General features: G+C 43.4%; 1 protein-coding gene across 2 annotated transcripts; it reads right to left on the bottom strand.

Moving 5' to 3' along the window:
* Nucleotides 1-2,412: 2,412 nt before the first annotated feature.
* mrps34 (mitochondrial ribosomal protein S34) lies at nt 2,413-9,908 on the bottom strand. Of its 2 annotated transcripts, none has more exons than XM_029726981.1 (5): nt 9,827-9,908; nt 8,932-9,135; nt 8,337-8,492; nt 6,991-7,033; nt 2,413-3,248 (listed from the first exon to the last, which is right to left on the bottom strand). In XM_029726981.1, the coding sequence occupies exons 2-5, from the start codon at nt 9,094-9,096 to the stop codon at nt 2,950-2,952; spliced, it is 663 nt and encodes a 220-aa protein (XP_029582841.1). In that variant the 5' UTR covers nt 9,097-9,135; nt 9,827-9,908; the 3' UTR covers nt 2,413-2,949. The 2 variants fall into 2 exon arrangements, with proteins under 2 accessions (XP_029582841.1, XP_029582842.1); XM_029726982.1 differs by lacking the exon at nt 9,827-9,908 and adding an exon at nt 9,580-9,778.
* Between the last annotated feature and the right edge of the window lie 7,989 nt (nt 9,909-17,897).

The raw sequence follows: 17,897 nt of genomic DNA, 5'->3' as shown, positions 1-17,897 counted from the left end.
AAGATAGTTTTGTCTTTTTAGACTTTTATAAAGCCTTCGATACAGTGAAGCATGAGTTTCTATTTCTCTCCCTTGAGAAATTTGGTTTTGGGGAATTATTTTGTAGTACTATTAAAGCTCTTTATATGAATGGGAACAGTTCTATTAAATTAAAGCATGGCGCTTCTCCTAGATTTGAAAAGAGGAATTAGGCAAGGTTGCCCAATTTCACCTTACATATTCTTGCTTGCAACCCAACATATTACAAGTTTTGTTAAATCCAGCGATATAAAAGGGATCTCTATTGCTGACAGAGATATTATCATAAGTCAGCTTGCAGATGACACCATCCTCTTTTTGAAAGATGCTGACCCTAGAGCAGTCGATGTGATAAATATTTTTTCCAAAGCATCTGGTCTTTGCCTAAACCTTAAGTGTGAATTGTTTGCTGTTAAAGATCGTGTGATATCCTCTATATGCAATATTCCAGTCAAGGAAAAAGTAACATACCTTGGGATTACCATGTCTAAGAATCAACAGGAAAGATGCTCATTAAATTTCATACCTATTATTGAAAAAACCAAACAGAAGTTGAACCATTGGTTGCAGAGCGATTTATCCTTGAAAGGTTGAGAATTGCTTTCTAAAGCTGAAGGTATCTCCAGACTTACTTATGCAGCCCAGTCTCTACATCTTGACAACAAAATAGGTAAAGCGGTTGACCAGATGCTTTTCAACTTCATCTGGAAAAAAATGGTACACATTATATTAGGAAATCTGTCGTTATGAACACATGAATATGGTGGTCCAATTTTTTAGATTTTCCTTCTTTGAATAATACTTAAGATAAATTGGGCTAAGCATTTTTTAAAGACTCCAACTTCAATTTGGAATTTTATCCCTCATATCTTCTCCCATTTTGGTGGCTTCAATTTTGTTACTTTAACTATAACATTGATAAGATTCCTACAAAATGATCTGCTTTTCATAGACAAGTATTATCGTGGTCGTTAATATATAAAAACAATTACCACACAAATACCTACTTGTTAATAAGATCAAAGAGGTCTCTTTCAGAATGATCCATAAGTATTACCCGGCAAATCATTACCTGAAGAAACTCAAAAAAGACATTAACTCTCCTTTGTGTTGAGCATCCAGAAACAGTTCTGTGTTTATTTTTGCATTGTCTACATGTAAAAAAATTATGGAAAGATATTCATAGCTTTAATTGTTAATATTCTTGAGGACTTCTGTTTTTTATTGGAGAATGTGCTGCTCGGTTTCCTTAACCATAATATGGATAAAGAAAAACAATTTTACCTAAAATCTAATTGTGCTAATGGCAAAATGTAATATTCATAAATGTAAATTCACGAATAGAAAAACACTCTTACGTGTTTTCTATAAGGAATTCGAGCAGTACATTAAGACTCCTCTACATTCTTCTAATAAGAAAACTTTTAAAACAATCAATGTGTGTGTTTCTTTTAAGGTCTTTGTATAATCTGTAATTTTTTGTACCCCTAGCATATGTTATCATTGTCTGTTTGTATACTGGCTTTTCTGCAATAAAATAAAAGATACAAAACAAAAAATATAAAAACTATTCAAAAATTGTAAAACAAAGTGACATGCCTCCACAAATACATCCCCAATCAATACTTTAAATTGCCCGAATGGCAACAGAACATCAAGGGTGAAATGTATTTAGAATTCTGTTCTAGCAATACAGTGCATTAAAACTAAAAGCAGATTTACCTAGCTCGGTGGAGATCCTTGGAACCTCAAGAGTTAACCAATCCTGTGAATGGATTAGGCAACTCAGGTGTCTATGCTTCAACAGAAAAGTTAGATATGACAGAAGCATGAAGTAGGGCCTTGTAAACAAAAAAAGGGACTAATATAGAGCTCTATAAAGGTCTTCAGCAAAGTCCAGCCAACCTTTTGATACAGGATGCAGTGATGAGTATCAAAACTGTCACTGTAACAAAACGAAGGGCACTAAATGATGGCATCCAAAGGTTTAAGACTAGTAGAAGCTGCACTTTGATAAATAATATCACCATAATCAAGAACAGATACAAAGGTTGACTGAATAATCTGCTTCCCACTGCTTAGAGAAAAGCACAATCTGTTTTTAAACGTCAAACTCATACGCCTAAGTATTTATATGCGGGAACACGTTCAATTGGAGAACCATCTAATGAGTGAAGATGTAGTTAATCTGAAACATTCTTACGAGTTTAAAAACATGTATTTCGTTTAGCCCGTATCAAGCAAAAGGTTTATTTGCTCGAATAGAAGTTTCGCAATGTTTGAATTGTTACGAGTGTACTGATTTTGAGTAGGACAAGTGACATCCCGGCAACTTTGACAAACACATTATATCAGAGTTGTCGAGATGGATATGGAATAATAATTGCTTTTACATGGGTGGGACAATAGTTTTTATTTATTATCGATCTTAACCCAGTCATCCAGTTAGAATGAATCCGTTTTAAGAAAAACATACAAATCATTAAAATCCAGACAGAAAAAACTAAGAGAAATTCTTTTCATAATGTAGTATTATATTTTACTATTTACAATACAAACACACAAGCATCACATCACAATATGCATAAGAGACAAGTGCCCGTTGTGGAAACCTTACAGCAAGCTGTCACTCAAGTCCAGCTGATGATCCAAATTCTTTCTATTCAGAGGAATTATTATAGAAGGCTCATATGAATGTAAAGGAAAACGGCTATAGCTGTGGTCCAATTCTCTACCCTTTTCCTGAGATGTGCACTCCTACACCTTCTCATGGATTTAAAAGGAATGGATTGGTGCAAAGGATATGGTCAAAACGCCATGCTTACACCAATTCAATACTTTGAGAAACAGAACGCAGCCTATGATCTATCTAAGTTGACATCACAGTCCCTTGTAGGTAACCTTTCATCCCCTTTCCTCTTGACCCCTCTCTCACACTGCTGTTCCCTCCTGCCTCTCCCTCTTTTTCTCCTGACTTCTGAAGTACTCTTTGCTGAGTAGGACATCCCTCTTTAGGGGTAAGGTTGGCTCCTCAGCCGCCGACCCTAGCTCATCTTTCTGCCGCTGGGCGAGGAGCATGGCACGGAGCAGGGGCGGGTATGACACATAGCGTATGGGGGGCTCGGGAACAGGGTTGTGGAGTTTGAACTGCTCCTCCTCATGTTTGGGCACCAGACGCCAGTCATGGTACATCACCTTGTCTATCTCCTTCGCTTCACTCTCCTGCTTGCCTGTGGAAAATAATAATACACACAATGGTGACTTGGTCATCTTTTCCTAATCTCTTTTCACAACCACTGCTGTGATAAATATGTCAAATGACAGTAATGCGGAGGTAGTCTGGCCCATCTGGTTTCACAGCGCCTCAGAACGGGACTTGACTGGGAGTCTATGGCAGGAGCTGCGAAAACAGCCACAGGTTTTAATTGACTGTTCTCTCAGTCCATCACCATCTAGCACAGGGGTCTCCAACCTTTTCTAGCATGAGAAAATTAAACATGTCGAGAGCTACACATTTTTTCAAGCTTTCAAATAGGCACATTCTTCTCTTGTCCTCTCCCCTGCAACTCTTCCCCGGGTCCTTAGTGTACTGTTCTCTGTCAATATAGCTGGTAAAAAATTGTTAATAAACAACTCTAAGGGGGGCCCTATAAAATCTTTTCCCCCCCAAATTCTGTTTAATATTTTCCCAAATTATGTTCCGTTTTATTTTTCCAGATTTTATATTGTTTGTTTTTTACTCCCAAAATTACAATTGTTTGTAGACAAATAACTAAGTTGATGTTCCAATTCATGTCAATGCTTAAATCTGAAGACACTTTTTTTTTAGGTCTGGAAGAAAACAAACAAAAAAACGTGCGTGTAAACATGTGCGATTAAGGAATGTGCCATCTAATTTTCCGGTCTAGTGATGGTTCTGTACTGCTGCAGCTCATTTCATGTCAAGTTTGCAAATAACAATTAATAGATACAAATTATATACTTACTCATGATATACTTCTGCCAGGTAAGCCTACTTTGCAGTTAAAATTTAATGAGAAGGTTTTGGGGAAAGTATTTCTATCAACCCACAAGACGGTAAACACATCAACTAGCTACACACGGAGTGATGGACAAACTTGCACATCACACAGACAGATGTGCAATTAATTGGCAGATATGTTAGGTTTGGCTTTTTAAGCCAATAGTGGCTGACCAGGGGTGGGATAATGTCAATGTTGCATTGGCTAGATATAGCAGCTGGGAGCTTGCGGTGTCTGATACTTGATTTGTTTATGACAGTTTTGCGGCAGAATACGTGAAAATTGCATGTACTTTCAGAATTGTTTGGCGAGCTACTCATACAGTGCCTTTGGAAAGTATTCAGACCCCTTGACTTTTTCCACATTTTGTTACGTTACAACCTTATTCTAAAATATCTACACACAATACCCCATAATGACAAAGCAAAAACAGGTTTTTAAATTTTTTGCTAATTTATAAAAAATTACACACAGAAATATCATATTACTCAGTACTTTGTATAAGCACCTTTGGCAGCTATTACAGCATTGAGTCTTCTTGGGTATGACACTACAAGCTTGGCACAGCTGGACTTGGAGTTTATCCCATTCTCCTCTGGAGATCCTCTCAAGCTCTGTCAGGTTGGATGGGGAGCGTAGCTGCACAGCTATTTTCAGGTCTCTCCAGAGATGTTAGATCGGGTTCAAGTCCGGGCTCTGGCTGGGCCACCCAAGGACCTTCAGAGACTTGCGCCCAAGCCACTCTTGCGTTGTCTTGGCTGTGTGCTTAGGGTCGTTGCCCTGTTGGAAGGTGAACCTTCACCCCAGTCTGAGGTCCTGAGTGCTCTAGACCAGGTTTTCATCAAGGATCTCTTTGTACTTTGCTCCGTTCATCTCTGTCTCAACCCTGACTAGTCTCCCAGTCCCTGCCTCTGAAAAACATCCCCACAGCGTGATTCTGCCACCACCATGCTTTACCGTAGGGATTGTGCCAGGTTTCCTCCAGACGTGACGATTGGCATTCAGGCCAAAGAGTTCAATCTTGGTTTCATCAAACCAGAGAATCTTGTTTCTCATGATCTGAGTAATTTAGGTGCCTTTTGACAAACTCCAAGTAGGCTGTCATGTGCCTTTTGCTGAGGAGTGGCTTCTGTCTGGGCTGGTTGGTGGAGTGCTGCAGAGATGGTTGTCCTTCCGGAAGGTTCTCCCATCTCCACAGAGGAACTCTAGAGCTCTGTCAGAGTGACCATCGAGTTCTTGGTCAGCTCCCTGACCTAGCCCCTTTTCCCACGATTGCTCAATTTGGCCGGACAGCCAGCTCTAAGAAAAGTATTGGTGGTTCCAACCAAACTTCTTTCATTTAAGAATGATGGAGGCCACTGTGTTCTTGGCGACCTTCAATGCTGCAGACATTTTTTGGTACTGTTCTCCAGATCTGTGCCGAAACACAATCCTGTCTCGGAGCTCTACGGACAATTCCTGGGGCACTCTGTTCACAACGTTAGCATCTGCCCATACCATAACCCCATCGCCACCATGGGGCACACTGTTCACGTTAACATCTGCCTGGTACAGTTGAAACCGAGATTAATCCGTGAAGAGCACACTTCTCCAGTGTGTTAGTGGCCATCGAAGGTGAGCATTTGCCCACTGAAGTCGTTTACGACGCCGAACTGCAGTCAGGTCAAGACCCTGGTGAGGATGACGAGCACGCAGATCAGGTTCCCTGAGACGGTTTCTGACAGTTTGTGCAGAAATTATTTGGTTGTGCAAACCCACTGTTTCATCAGCTGTCCGGGCGGCTGGTCTCAGACGATCCTGCAAGTGAAGCCAGATGTGGAGGTCCTGGGCAAGTGTGGTTAAATGTGGTCTGCAGTTGTGAGGCCGGTTGGAAGTACTGCCAAGTTCTCTAAATATATATTTGAGGTGGCTTATGGGAGAGAAATTAACATTAAATTCTTTGGCAACAGATCTGGTGGACATTCCTGCAGTCAGCATGCGAATTGCACGCTCTATCAACCTAAGACATCTGTGGCGTTGTGTGACAAAACTGGACATTTTAGAGTGGCATTTGTCCCCAGCACAAGGTGCACCTGTGTAAAGTCATGCTGTTTAATAAGCTTCTTGATATGCCACACCTGCCAGGTCGATGGATTATCTTGGCAAAGTAGAATTGCTCAATAACAGCTATGTAAGCAAATTTGTGCACAACATTTGAGAAATAAGCGTTTTGTGTGTATGGAAAATTTGTGTGATCTTTTATTTCAGCTAATGAGACCAACACTTTACATGTTGCCTTTATATTTTTGTTCAGTGTAATAGGCCAAGGCTACAGTTGTAGCAGGCTCTCTCTCTCCTGCCTCAATTTTAACTACACCCCTTTCAAATCCCACATTAATGCACCCTGTTGTCTAGCCCAGTAGTTGGACTACAGGAGCCGATAGTATTTTTCAGTTACAGCACGTTTGTGGCTTCCATCTTCTGTTTACACACAGGTGTTCGGACACACAGATAGCTAATTAGCTAATTCTTCCGTCAGTGTTTTCCATAAACAAGCGCTGTAACATGGAACCCTAACTCTATAAAGGTGTAATAATGTAACTTTTTCAAAATATATTAACTCTTAAAAACAACTCCCCCGGTCAGAAGATACTATCGTCAATAAGCACTTAAACTGTTACCAGGCTCTACGTGCCAGCAATTCGAGCCTGGGGACGAAGTTAATGCTGAAGAAACTTAAACCTAGGCATTATTTAATCTGTGAGAGATTATGCAATGACAGAGAGGCATATGAAAAGCTGCTGAAATGTCATTCTGTGAAAACAAATAAAAAGGTTGTCATCTCTTATCTGTTCACGACCACTATCATGAATCACATGTCGGTACTACAGAGTACTACCGAGGAAAGCCAAACCTATTCTTTCTTCAGGAAGAGAGCATGATATAGGATGTGTGAATGGAAAATTCTCACCTTTATAGGTCAGGACTCCCCATGCTCTGCCGTGGTCCATGTTCTACAGAGACGGCAGCAGAGTTATAAACATGTACACTACATTACCAAAAGTATGTGGACACCTGCTCGTCGAACATCTCATTTCAAAATCATGGTTATTAATTAATATGGAGTTAGTAACCCCTTTCCTGCTATAACAGCCTCCACTCTTCTGAGAAGGCTTTCCACTAGATGTTAGACCTTGCTTCCATTGAGGTCGAGCATTGATGTTGGGCGATTAGGCCTGGCTCATAGTCGGCGTTCCAATTCATCTCAAAGGAGTTCGATGGGGTTTGAGTTCATGGCTCTGTGCAGGCCAGTCAAGTTTTTCCACACCGATCTCAACAAACCATTTCTATATGGACCTCGCTTTGTGCACGGGGGCACTGCAATGCTGAAACAGGAAAGGACATTCCCCAAACACTTGCCACAAAGTTGGAAGAAGAAAATCGTCTAGAATGTCATTGAATGCTGTAGCGTTAAGATTTCCCTTCACTGGAACTAAGGGGCCTAGACCAAACCATGAAAAACAGCCCCAGACCATTATTCTTCCTCTATGCATTGGGGCAGGTAGCATCTGCCGAACCCCGATTCGTCTGTCGGACTGCCAAACAGTGAAGCGTGATTCATCACTCCATAGAATGCCTTTCCACTGCTCCAAAGTTCAATGGCGGCGAGCTTCACACCACTCCAGCCGACGCTTGGCATTGCACATGGTGATCTTAGGCTTGTGTGCGGCTGCTTGGCTCTGGAATCCCATTTCATGAAGCTCCCGACGAACAGTTCTTGTGCTGACATTTCTTCCAAAGGCAGTTTGGAACTCGGTAGTGAGTGTTGCAGCCGAGGACAGACGATTGTTACGCACTTCAGCAGTCCTGTTCTGTGAGTATGTGTGGCCTATCACTTTGCGGCTGAGTCGTTGTTGCTCCTAGACGTTTTCACTTCACAATAACAGCACTTACAGTTGACCGGGGCAACTCTAGCAGGGCAGAAATTTGACAAACTGACTTGTTGGAAAGGTGGCATTCTATGTCGGTGCCACGTTGAAAGTCACTGAGCTCTTTCAGTAAGGCCATTCTACTGCCATTGTTTGTCTATGGAGATTGCATGTGTGTGTGTGCTCAATTTTATACACCTGTCAGCAACGGGTGAGGCTGAAATGGCCGAATCCATACATTTGAAGTGGTGTCCACATACATACACTATATATACACAAAAGTATGAGGCTTTATAGTCAGTGTAATAGTGTAATAACAGTGTTATAAGCCTCCACTCCCCTTCACCCTCTACCCCTGCAACTCCTTTCCACCCCCCACCCCACTCACTTCTGCAGTATAGTCCACCTTGACCTTGGTGACCTGCCAGTAGCTAGGTGCTTCAGGGTGCTCTGTCAGCCAGGACTTGCGTGTGAACAGGTGGCCCACCCCGAACATCCTGAGGCCAGACAGCAGGGAGAAGAGACGGCTCTCTCTCCTCACGTCCTGAATAGAAATAAAGCAGTTTTATTTTTTCCCCCCGTTGTTCGAAGGCTAGTGTTCCCAGGTTTCTGAAATTCCCAGGTTTTCCTGAAAACACAGTCGGAAGGTTCCTAGGATCTTGCAGAAATAAGCAGGAAATCCAGGAATCATACCAACCAGGATTTCAGGAAAACATTTGGGAAATTTACCAGCATTTTACAACCTTATCAAGGGAACAACAGTAGTCGATGGGATCTGGCATCAGAGACCCACAACTTTCTACTCATTATTCATTGTTAATAAAAACAAACATGTATGCTTTCATTTGATTGAAATAAATATAATTTCTGGTTGCTAGTTAAGTTCCCACTTTTTACACCTGGCCTGGGGCTTGAACCATCAACCTTCTGACTACTGGTCCTGCTTTTTAACCTCTAGGCTGCCTGGTGCCCCACACACATACCTGCCAGGCAAGCACGGGCAGGGTCTTCCTGGTGTGCGGTCGCGTCATGGTGTCGTAGTCCAGTGCATACTTCTCAGACTCCCGTGGCCGATTCTTAAGCTCCCGGTACACACGGATCTTCCGGGCCATCTCAGCGATCAGGCGGATGCGCTTCTTCTTCACCATGATTGGTCAATAATGTTGTCACTGGGTCTCCTTCAGAACCTGGAGGAGGGGGTGGTTATATTAGGGGTTAGGCTCACAAAGGAGTAAATAAAGACAGTTCTGACCATTTTACAACAGGGGTACTAATGAAAACATTCACAGATCTGATAACCGGGAGACACTCGCAGGTTTGATAAACTAGAATGACCCAAATACACTGAATGTAAACCCAGGTAAAAACATAGTTTCTGGTCTGGTGTATTTGGGACTAATGATTCTGCTTCAGCAGATAGCTAGGTAGATACAGCCCCAAATTCACCAGACCATGGAACCCTAGTTTTCCTGGGCCTGCATTCAGTGTACTCCTCAAGAGTCTGACTGTTATGTAAGATAGCAACATTCTAGTCATTAAGTAGCTAGTCATCATACTGTAGGTAATCCCATTAAAGCCAAACATCTTTATTAAGAATCACAATCAATACTGTTAAATTGAATAATGATTACCGTTAAATAGCTAAATGCGGTCTGCTTAGGTTAGCTACTATTTCACGTGCTGGCACTGGCAATCTGTCTATCGCAAGCTAGCTAACATTACAGATGTTAGCCAGAGAGCATGACACGCTAACGGTAGCGGACTAGCTAAGTACTCCACTATTCAACACAAAGTATTCTTGTTATCATAATAAAAAATAAAAAAAAGAGTTGCTTAAATTTCCAAGGGATGTTTTATTTTGCATAACTAGATAGCTACCTGAGACTTGACTTGACCTCCACAACACACTGCTTCCTCCGAAATTGTCAAACGACGGACAAAATTCCTCCCTAGAATTATTGATACATTTCTTTAGTTCCGGGATAGAAACCGTTCCGCTTTGAAACGTTTTGGGGGTGGTCACTCCGGGGACACTCCAGACTTAGTTTTTGCTCTGCGTTGTTTGCAAAGATTGAAGTTATAACAAGCAAAATATAACTATTGTAAAATAGATTCTGTAAAATGTATATAATATGTATAAGATGGAAGTAGAAGCCCAAGTGTTATTGTTTATTAGTTTACTCCAATTGGGGTAGGGGTGGTAGGGATTGTGGGGAATAATTAAGGAAAATATATTCTAAAAAGATGTATATATGTACACTACCGTTCAAAAGTTTGGGGTCACATAGAAATGTCCTTGTTTTCCATGAAAACATACATGAAATGAGTTGCAAAATGAATAGGAATTATAGTAATAGTAACAATAATATAATAGTCAAGACATTATAAACAATGTTTTTTTTATTGAAATAATAATTGTGTCCTTCAAACTTTGCCTTTGTCAAAGAATCCTCCATTTGCAGCAATTACAGCCTTGCAGACCTTTGGTATTCTAGTTGTCAATTTGTTGAGGTAATCTGAAGAGATTCCACCCCATACTTCCTGAAGCACCTCCCACAAATTGGATTGGCTTGATGGGCACTTCTTAGGTACCATACGGTCAAGCTGCTCCCACAACAGCTCAATAGCGTTGAGATCCGGTGACTGTGCTGACCACTCCTTTATAGACAGACTACCAGCTGACGGCTTCTTCCCTAGATAGTTCTTGCATAGTTTGGAGCTGTGCTTCAGGTCATTGTCCTGTTGTAGGAGGAAATTGGCTCCAATTAAACACCATCCACAGGGTATGGCATGGCATTGCAAAATTGAGTGATAGCCTTCCTTCTTCAAGATCCCTTTTACCCTGTACAAATCTCCCACTCTACCACCACCAAAGCACCCCCAGACCATCACATTGCTTCCACCATGCTTGACAGATGGCGTCAAGCACTCCTCAAGCATCTTTTCATTTTTTCTGTGTCTCAAGAATGTTCTTCTTTGTGATCCAAACACCTCAAACTTAGATTTGTCTGTCCATAACACTTTTTTCCAATCTTCCTCTGCCCAGTCTCTGTGTTCTTTTGCCCATCTTAATCTTTTCTTTTTATTGGCCAGTCTGAGAAGGCCAGCATCCTGGAGTCGCCTCTTCACTGTTGACATTGAGACTGGTGTTTTTTGCGGTACTATTTAACGAAGCTACCAGTTGAGGACTTGTGAGGCGTCTGTTTCTCAAACTAGACACTCTAATGTAATTGTCCTCTTGCTCAGTTGTGCACCGGGGCCTCCCACTCCTCTTTCTAATCTGGTTAGAGCCTGTTTGTGCTGTTCTGTGAAAGGAGTAGTACACAGCATTGTACGAGATCTTCAGTTTCTTGGCAATTTCTCGCATAGAATAGCCTTCATTTCTCAGAACAAGAACAGACTGACGAGTTTCAGTAGAAAGTTCTTTGTTTCTGGCCATTTTGAGCCTGTAATCGAACCCACAAATACTGATGCTCCAGATACTTAACTAGTCTAAAGAAGGCCAGTTTTACTGCTCCTTTAATCAGTACAACAGTTTTCAGCTGTGCTAACATAATTGCATAAGGGTTTTCTAATGATCAATTAGCCTTTTAAAATGAGAAACTTGGATTAGCTAACACAACGTGCCATTGGAACACAGGAGTGATGGTTGCTGATAATGGGCCTCTGTACGCCTATGTAGATATTCCATTTAAAAAAATCTGCCATTTCTAGCTAAAATAGTAATTTACAACATTAACAATGTCTACACTGTATTTTTGATGAATTTGAAGTTATTTAAATGGACAAAAAAAATGTGCTTTTCTTTCAAAAACAAGGACAGTTCTAAGTGACCCCAAACATCTGAACGGTAGTGTATGTATGGATGTTTAATATATATATATATATATATACACACTGCTCAAAAAAATAAAGGGAACAAAGGTTAAAGGTTAAACAACACATCCTAGATCTGAATGAAAGAAATAATCTTATTAAATACTTTTTCTTTACATAGTTGAATGTGCTGACAACAAAATCACACAAAAATAATCAATGGAAATCCAATTTATCAACCCATGGAGGTCTGGATTTGGAGTCACACTCAAAATTAAAGTGGAAAACCACACTACAGGCTGATCCAACTTTGATGTAATGTCCTTAAAACAAGTCAAAATGAGGCTCAGTAGTGTGTGTGGCCTCCACGTGCCTGTATGACCTCCCTACAATGCCTGGGCATGCTCCTGATGAGGTGGCGGATGGTCTCCTGAGGGATCTCCTCCCAGACCTGGACTAAAGCATCCGCCAACTCCTGGACAGTCTGTGGTGCAACGTGGCGTTGGTGGATGGAGCGAGACATGATGTCCCAGATGTGCTCAATTGGATTCAGGTCTGGGGAACGGGCGGGCCAGTCCATAGCATCAATGCCTTCCTCTTGCAGGAACTGCTGACACACTCCAGCCACATGAGGTCTAGCATTGTCTTGCATTAGGAGGAACCCAGGGCCAACCGCACCAGCATATGGTCTCAGAAGGGGTCTTAGGATCTCATCTCGGTACCTAATGGCAGTCAGGCTACCTCTGGCGAGCACATGGAGGGCTGTGCGGCCCCCCAAAGAAATGCCACCCCACACCATGACTGACCCACCGCCAAACCGGTCATGCTGGAGGATGTTGCAGGCAGCAGAACGTTCTCCACGGCGTCTCCAGACGTCTGCCATGTGCTCAGTGTGAACCTGCTTTCATCTGTGAAGAGCAAAGGGCGCCAGTGGCGAATTTGCCAATCTTGGTGTTATCTGGCAAATGCCAAACGTCCTGCACGGTGTTGGGCTGTAAGCACAACCCCCACCTGTGGACGTCGGGCCCTCATACCACCCTCATGGAGTCTGTTTCTGACCGTTTGAGCAGACACATGCACATTTGTGGCCTGCTGGAGGTCATTTTGCAGTGCTCTGGCAGTGCTTCTCCTGCTCCTCCTTGCACAAAGGCGGAGGTAGCGGTCCTGCTGCTGGGTTGTTGCCCTCCTACGGCCTCCTCCACGTCTCCTGATGTACTGGCCTGTCTCCTGGTAGCGCCTCCATGCTCTGGACACTACGCTGACAGACACAGCAAACCTTCTTGCCACAACTTGCAATGATGTGCCATCCTGGATGAGCTGCACTACCTGAGCCACTTGTGTGGGTTGTAGACTCCGTCTCATGCTACCACTAGAGTGAAAGCACCGCCAGCATTCAAAAGTGACCAAAACATCAGCCAGGAAGCATAGGAACTGAGAAGTGGTCTGTGGTCCCCAACTGCAGAACCACTCCTTTATTGGGGGTGTCTTGCTAATTGCCTATAATTTCCATCTGTTGTCTATTCCATTTGCACAACAGCATGTGAAATGTATTGTCAATCAGTGTTGCTTCCTAAGTGGACCGTTTGATTTCAGAAGTGTGATTGACTTGGAGTTACATTGTGTTGTTTAAGTGTTCCCTTTATTTTTTTGAGCAGTGTATATTAAACCACCCGGACACATAAAAGATAGTCTCCCTTCTGAACTGAGCTGCAGGACAAGAATGAAATTGCTCAGGGACGTTACCATGAGGCCATTGGTGATTTTAAAACATTTATAGAGTTCAATGTCTGTGATGGTAGAAAACTGAGGATAGATCAACAATACTGGGGAGTTTTTCAGGGTAAAAAGAAACAGGATGGAGCTAAGCACATGCGAAATCCTAGAGGAAAACCTGCTTCAGTGTGCTTTACACCAGAGATTGGGAGAGGAATTCACCCTGCAGCAAAACAATGACCTACAACACAAGGCCACATCTACACTGCAGTTGTTTACCAAGAAGATAGTGAATGTTCCTGAGTGGCAAAGTTAGTTCTGACTTACATCTGCTTGAAAATCTATGGTAATACTTTTTTTCTATGACTACAAATCGCCTTCTACCATGAGAACTTCTTGTCTATGTGTGAGAACTTCGTCTTTTCCTTGTCGTCAAATCCCTGCCAAAAGTCAGGTGACCTAAGTGCTTCCAAATATGGAGTTGCAGGTTTTCCATATCTCTCCTATGTGCAAATCTTTATGGCAGTCATTTTACTTAAGGCCCTCAATGAACCTATAGGGGGATGAGGTAGTTGGGTGGGCTATTTACAGATGGGCTGTGTACAGGTGCAGTGATCGGTAAGCTGCTCTAACAGCTGATGCTTAAAGTTAGTGAAGGAGATTTAAGTCTCCAGCTTCAGTGATTTTTGCAATTCGTTCCAGTCATTGGCCGCAGAGAACTGGAAGGAAAGGCAGCCAAAGGAAGCGTTGGCTTTGGGGATGACCAGTGAAATATACCTGCTGGAGCACGTGCTATGGGTGGGTGTTGCTATGGTGACCAGTGAGCTGAGATAAGGCGGAGCTTTACCTAGCAAAGACTTATAGATGACCTGGAGCCAGTGGGTTTGACGACAAATATAAAGCGAGGGCCAGCCAACGAGAGCATACAGGTCGCGGTGGTGAGTAGTATATGGGGGTTTGGTGACAAAACGGATGGCACTGTGATAGCAAAATTAGATGTAGTCTGCGGGGGGTGCAAGGCTGTTGGCCGGGGTTGGCCGGGGTAGGGGTAGCCAAGTGGAAAGCAAGACCAGCCGTAGAAAAATGCTTATTGAAATTCTCGATTATCGTGGATTTATCGGTGGTGACAGTGTTTCCTAGCCTCAGTGCAGTGGGAAGCTGGGAGGAGGTGCTCTTATTCTCCATGGACTTTACAGTGTCTTAAAACCTTTTGGAATTTGTGCTACAGGATGCAAATTTCTGTTTGAAAAAGCTAGCCTTTGCTTTCCTAACTGACTGTGTATGTTGGTTCTTAACTTCCCTGAAAAATTGCATATCGCGGGGCTATTCGGTGCTAATGCAGTACGCCACAGGATGTTTTTGTGCTGGTCAAAGGCAGTCAAGTCTGGAGTGAACCAAGGGCTATATCTGTTCTTAGTTCTCCATTTTTTGAATGGGGCATGCTTATTTAAGATGGTGAGGAAAGCACTTTTAAAGAATAACCAGGCATCCTCTACTGAAGGGATGAGGTCAATATCCTTCCAGGATACCCGGGCCAGGTCGATTAGAAAGGCCTGCTCGCTGAAGTATTTTAGGGAGCGTTTGAGTGATGAGGGGTGGTCGTTTGACCGCGGACCCATTACGGACGCAGGCAGTGAGACAGTGATCGCTGAGATCCTGGTTGAAGACAGCACAGGTGTATTTATTCTTCAAATCTGTCATGATTTCTGTATTGTGTTAGGACCACAATGTGGCTACTTACGACTGATTTGGATATATTTGTCTATTATTGCTGCGGAACATTTAGAAGTTCTCCCTTTTCAGGTTTAGAAGAAGTGTATGGGATCAATATCATGCCAAATGTATTCGCAAATATAAATCACCAATCCACAAACCTGAACCTATAGGGGAGGGTGCGGGTGGGCATCTACCCTTGGTGGCGGCTCCGGTTCGGGGCGTAGCCCCCGCTCCGCCCACTGATCCCTCCGCTTTTGTGTAACCGGACCGCGGATCGTCGCCGGAGGTTCCGGGCCGGGGGCCGTCGCCGCAGGCTCCGGGTCATGGATCGTCGCCGCAGGCTCCGGGTCATGGATCGTCGCCAGAGGCTCCGGCCCATGGATCGTCTCCGGAGGCTCCGGGCCATGGATTGTCACCGGAGGTTTCGTGCCATGGATCATCACTACAGGCTCCGGGCCATGGATCATCACTGGAGGCTTCGTACGTGGAGCCGGAACAGGTCTCACCGGACTGGGGAGACGCACTGGAGACTGGGTGCGTGGGGCTGGCACAGGATATACTGGGCCGTGGAGGCGCACTGGAGGTCTGGAGCGTAGGGCTGGCACAACCCGTCCTGGCTGGATGCTCACTTTAGCCCGGCAAGTGCGGGGCGCTGGCACAGGACGAACTGGGCTGTGAAGGCGCACTGGCGACACAGTGCGTAGAGCTGGCGCAGGATATCCTGGACTGAGGAGACGCACCGGAGACCAGGAGCGCTGAGCCGGCACAATCCGTCCTGGCTGAATGCTCACTTTAGCCCGGCAAATGCGGGGCGCAGGCAACGAGCGCACCGGGCTGTGAATGCGCACTGGAGACACAGTGCGCATCACTGCATAACACGGTGCCTGATTAGTCACACGCTCCCCACGGTAAGCATGGGGAGTTGGCTCAGGTCTCAACCCTGACTCCGCCAATCTCCGTGTGCCCCCCCCAATTTTATTTTTGGAGCTGCCTCTCGGGGTTCCGTCGTTGCCGTGACTCCCGATCTCGTCGCTGTTCCTCTCTCGCTGCTTCCACTTGTTCCCATGGGAGGCAATCCCTTCCAGCCTGGATCTCCTCCCACGGCCAGGATCCAGTGCCGTCCAGGATGTCATCCCATGTCCAACTCGTCTTCCCCGTAGGCGCACACTGCTTGGTCTTTTTGTGGTGGGATCTTCGGTCACGCTCGCTATCTTCAAACTCCCGATCATAAATAAACCAAGGCGCAACGTGCATGGAATTCCACATCTTTTAATGAAAATGAAACTCACCAAAACAACAAAACAGGAGAAAAACGGGACGTGACGTTCTGGGGCTGCTCACAGGCAGCTACACAAAAACAAGATCCCACAATCACAGGTGGAAAAAGGGCTGCCTAAGTATGATTCCCAATCAGAGACAACGATAGACAGCTGCCTCTGATTAGGAACCATACTCAGCCAAAAACAAAGAAATAAACAACAGAATGCCCGCCCCACATCACACCCTGACCTAACCAAATAGAGAAATAAAACTGCTCTTTAAGGTCAGGGCGTGACACATTCGCAAACATTACTTAGTTAATCCTTAGTTCCTGGAGGAACATTGGTGTGCAAACATAAGATTTATATTGTTATTGCAACCTAACAGAGAAGAGAATACTGAATGTGAGTGATTATTAAACATTTGCTGGAAGCAGGGGAAAAAGGCAAAAAGCACCAATAATTTTTTGAATAAAAAAAAAAAAAAAATGCCAATACAGCGATAGTTCTGTGCATATTTCACCTATTCATCTTAGTTTCAGTCAAAGGCCATGCTTTAGATATACATTATTGGAAAGATTAAGACAGACATCAAGATAAGAATAAAGGCATATACATACAGTATGAACATTACATAGAAAATCCATTTATATATCCCGTTTATACAGTGCATTGGGAAAGTATTTAGACTCCTTCACTTTTTCCACAGTTTGTAACATTACAGCCTTTTTCTAAAATGTATTTAAAAAACACAATACCGCATAATGACAAAGTGCAAAGAGTTGTTTTAGAACTTTTAGCAAATGTATTCAAAATAAAAAACAGAAATGCCTTATATACATAAGTATTCAGACCCTTTGCTAGGAGACTCGAAATTGAGCTCAGGTGCATCCTGTTTCCATTGAACATCTTTGAGATGTTTCTACAACTTGATTGGAGTCCACCTGTAGTAAATTCAATAGATTGGGCATGATTTGGAAAGGCACACACCTGTATATATAAAGGTCCCACAGTTGACAGTGCATATCAGAGCAAAAACCAAGCCATGAGGTCGAAGGAATTGTCTCTCGAGTTCCAAGACAGGATTGTGTCAAGGCACAGATCTGGGGAAGGGTACCAAAACATTTCTGCAGCATTGAAGGTCCCCAAGAACACAGTGGCCTCCATCATTCTTAAATGGAAGAAGTTTGGAACCACCAAGACCCAAGAACCCTGATAGAGCTCAAGAGTTCCTCTGTGGAGATGGGATAACCTTCCAGAAGGACAACCATCTCTGCAGCACTCCACCAATTAGGCCTTTATGTACGGCGGTGGCAGCATTCTGGAGGGATGTTTTTCAGCGGCAGGGACTGGGAGAGTAGTCAGAATTGAGGGAAAGATAAACAAAGTATAGAGTGATCCTTGATGAAAACCTTCTCCAGGGTCTGAATACTTAAGTAAATGTA

Source organism: Salmo trutta, chromosome 32 (genome assembly GCF_901001165.1).
Source record: "Salmo trutta chromosome 32, fSalTru1.1, whole genome shotgun sequence".
Lineage (NCBI taxonomy): Eukaryota > Metazoa > Chordata > Actinopteri > Salmoniformes > Salmonidae > Salmo > Salmo trutta.
Note: the sequence above shows the minus strand (reverse complement) of the source record. Positions and strands in the feature narration are given on the sequence as shown.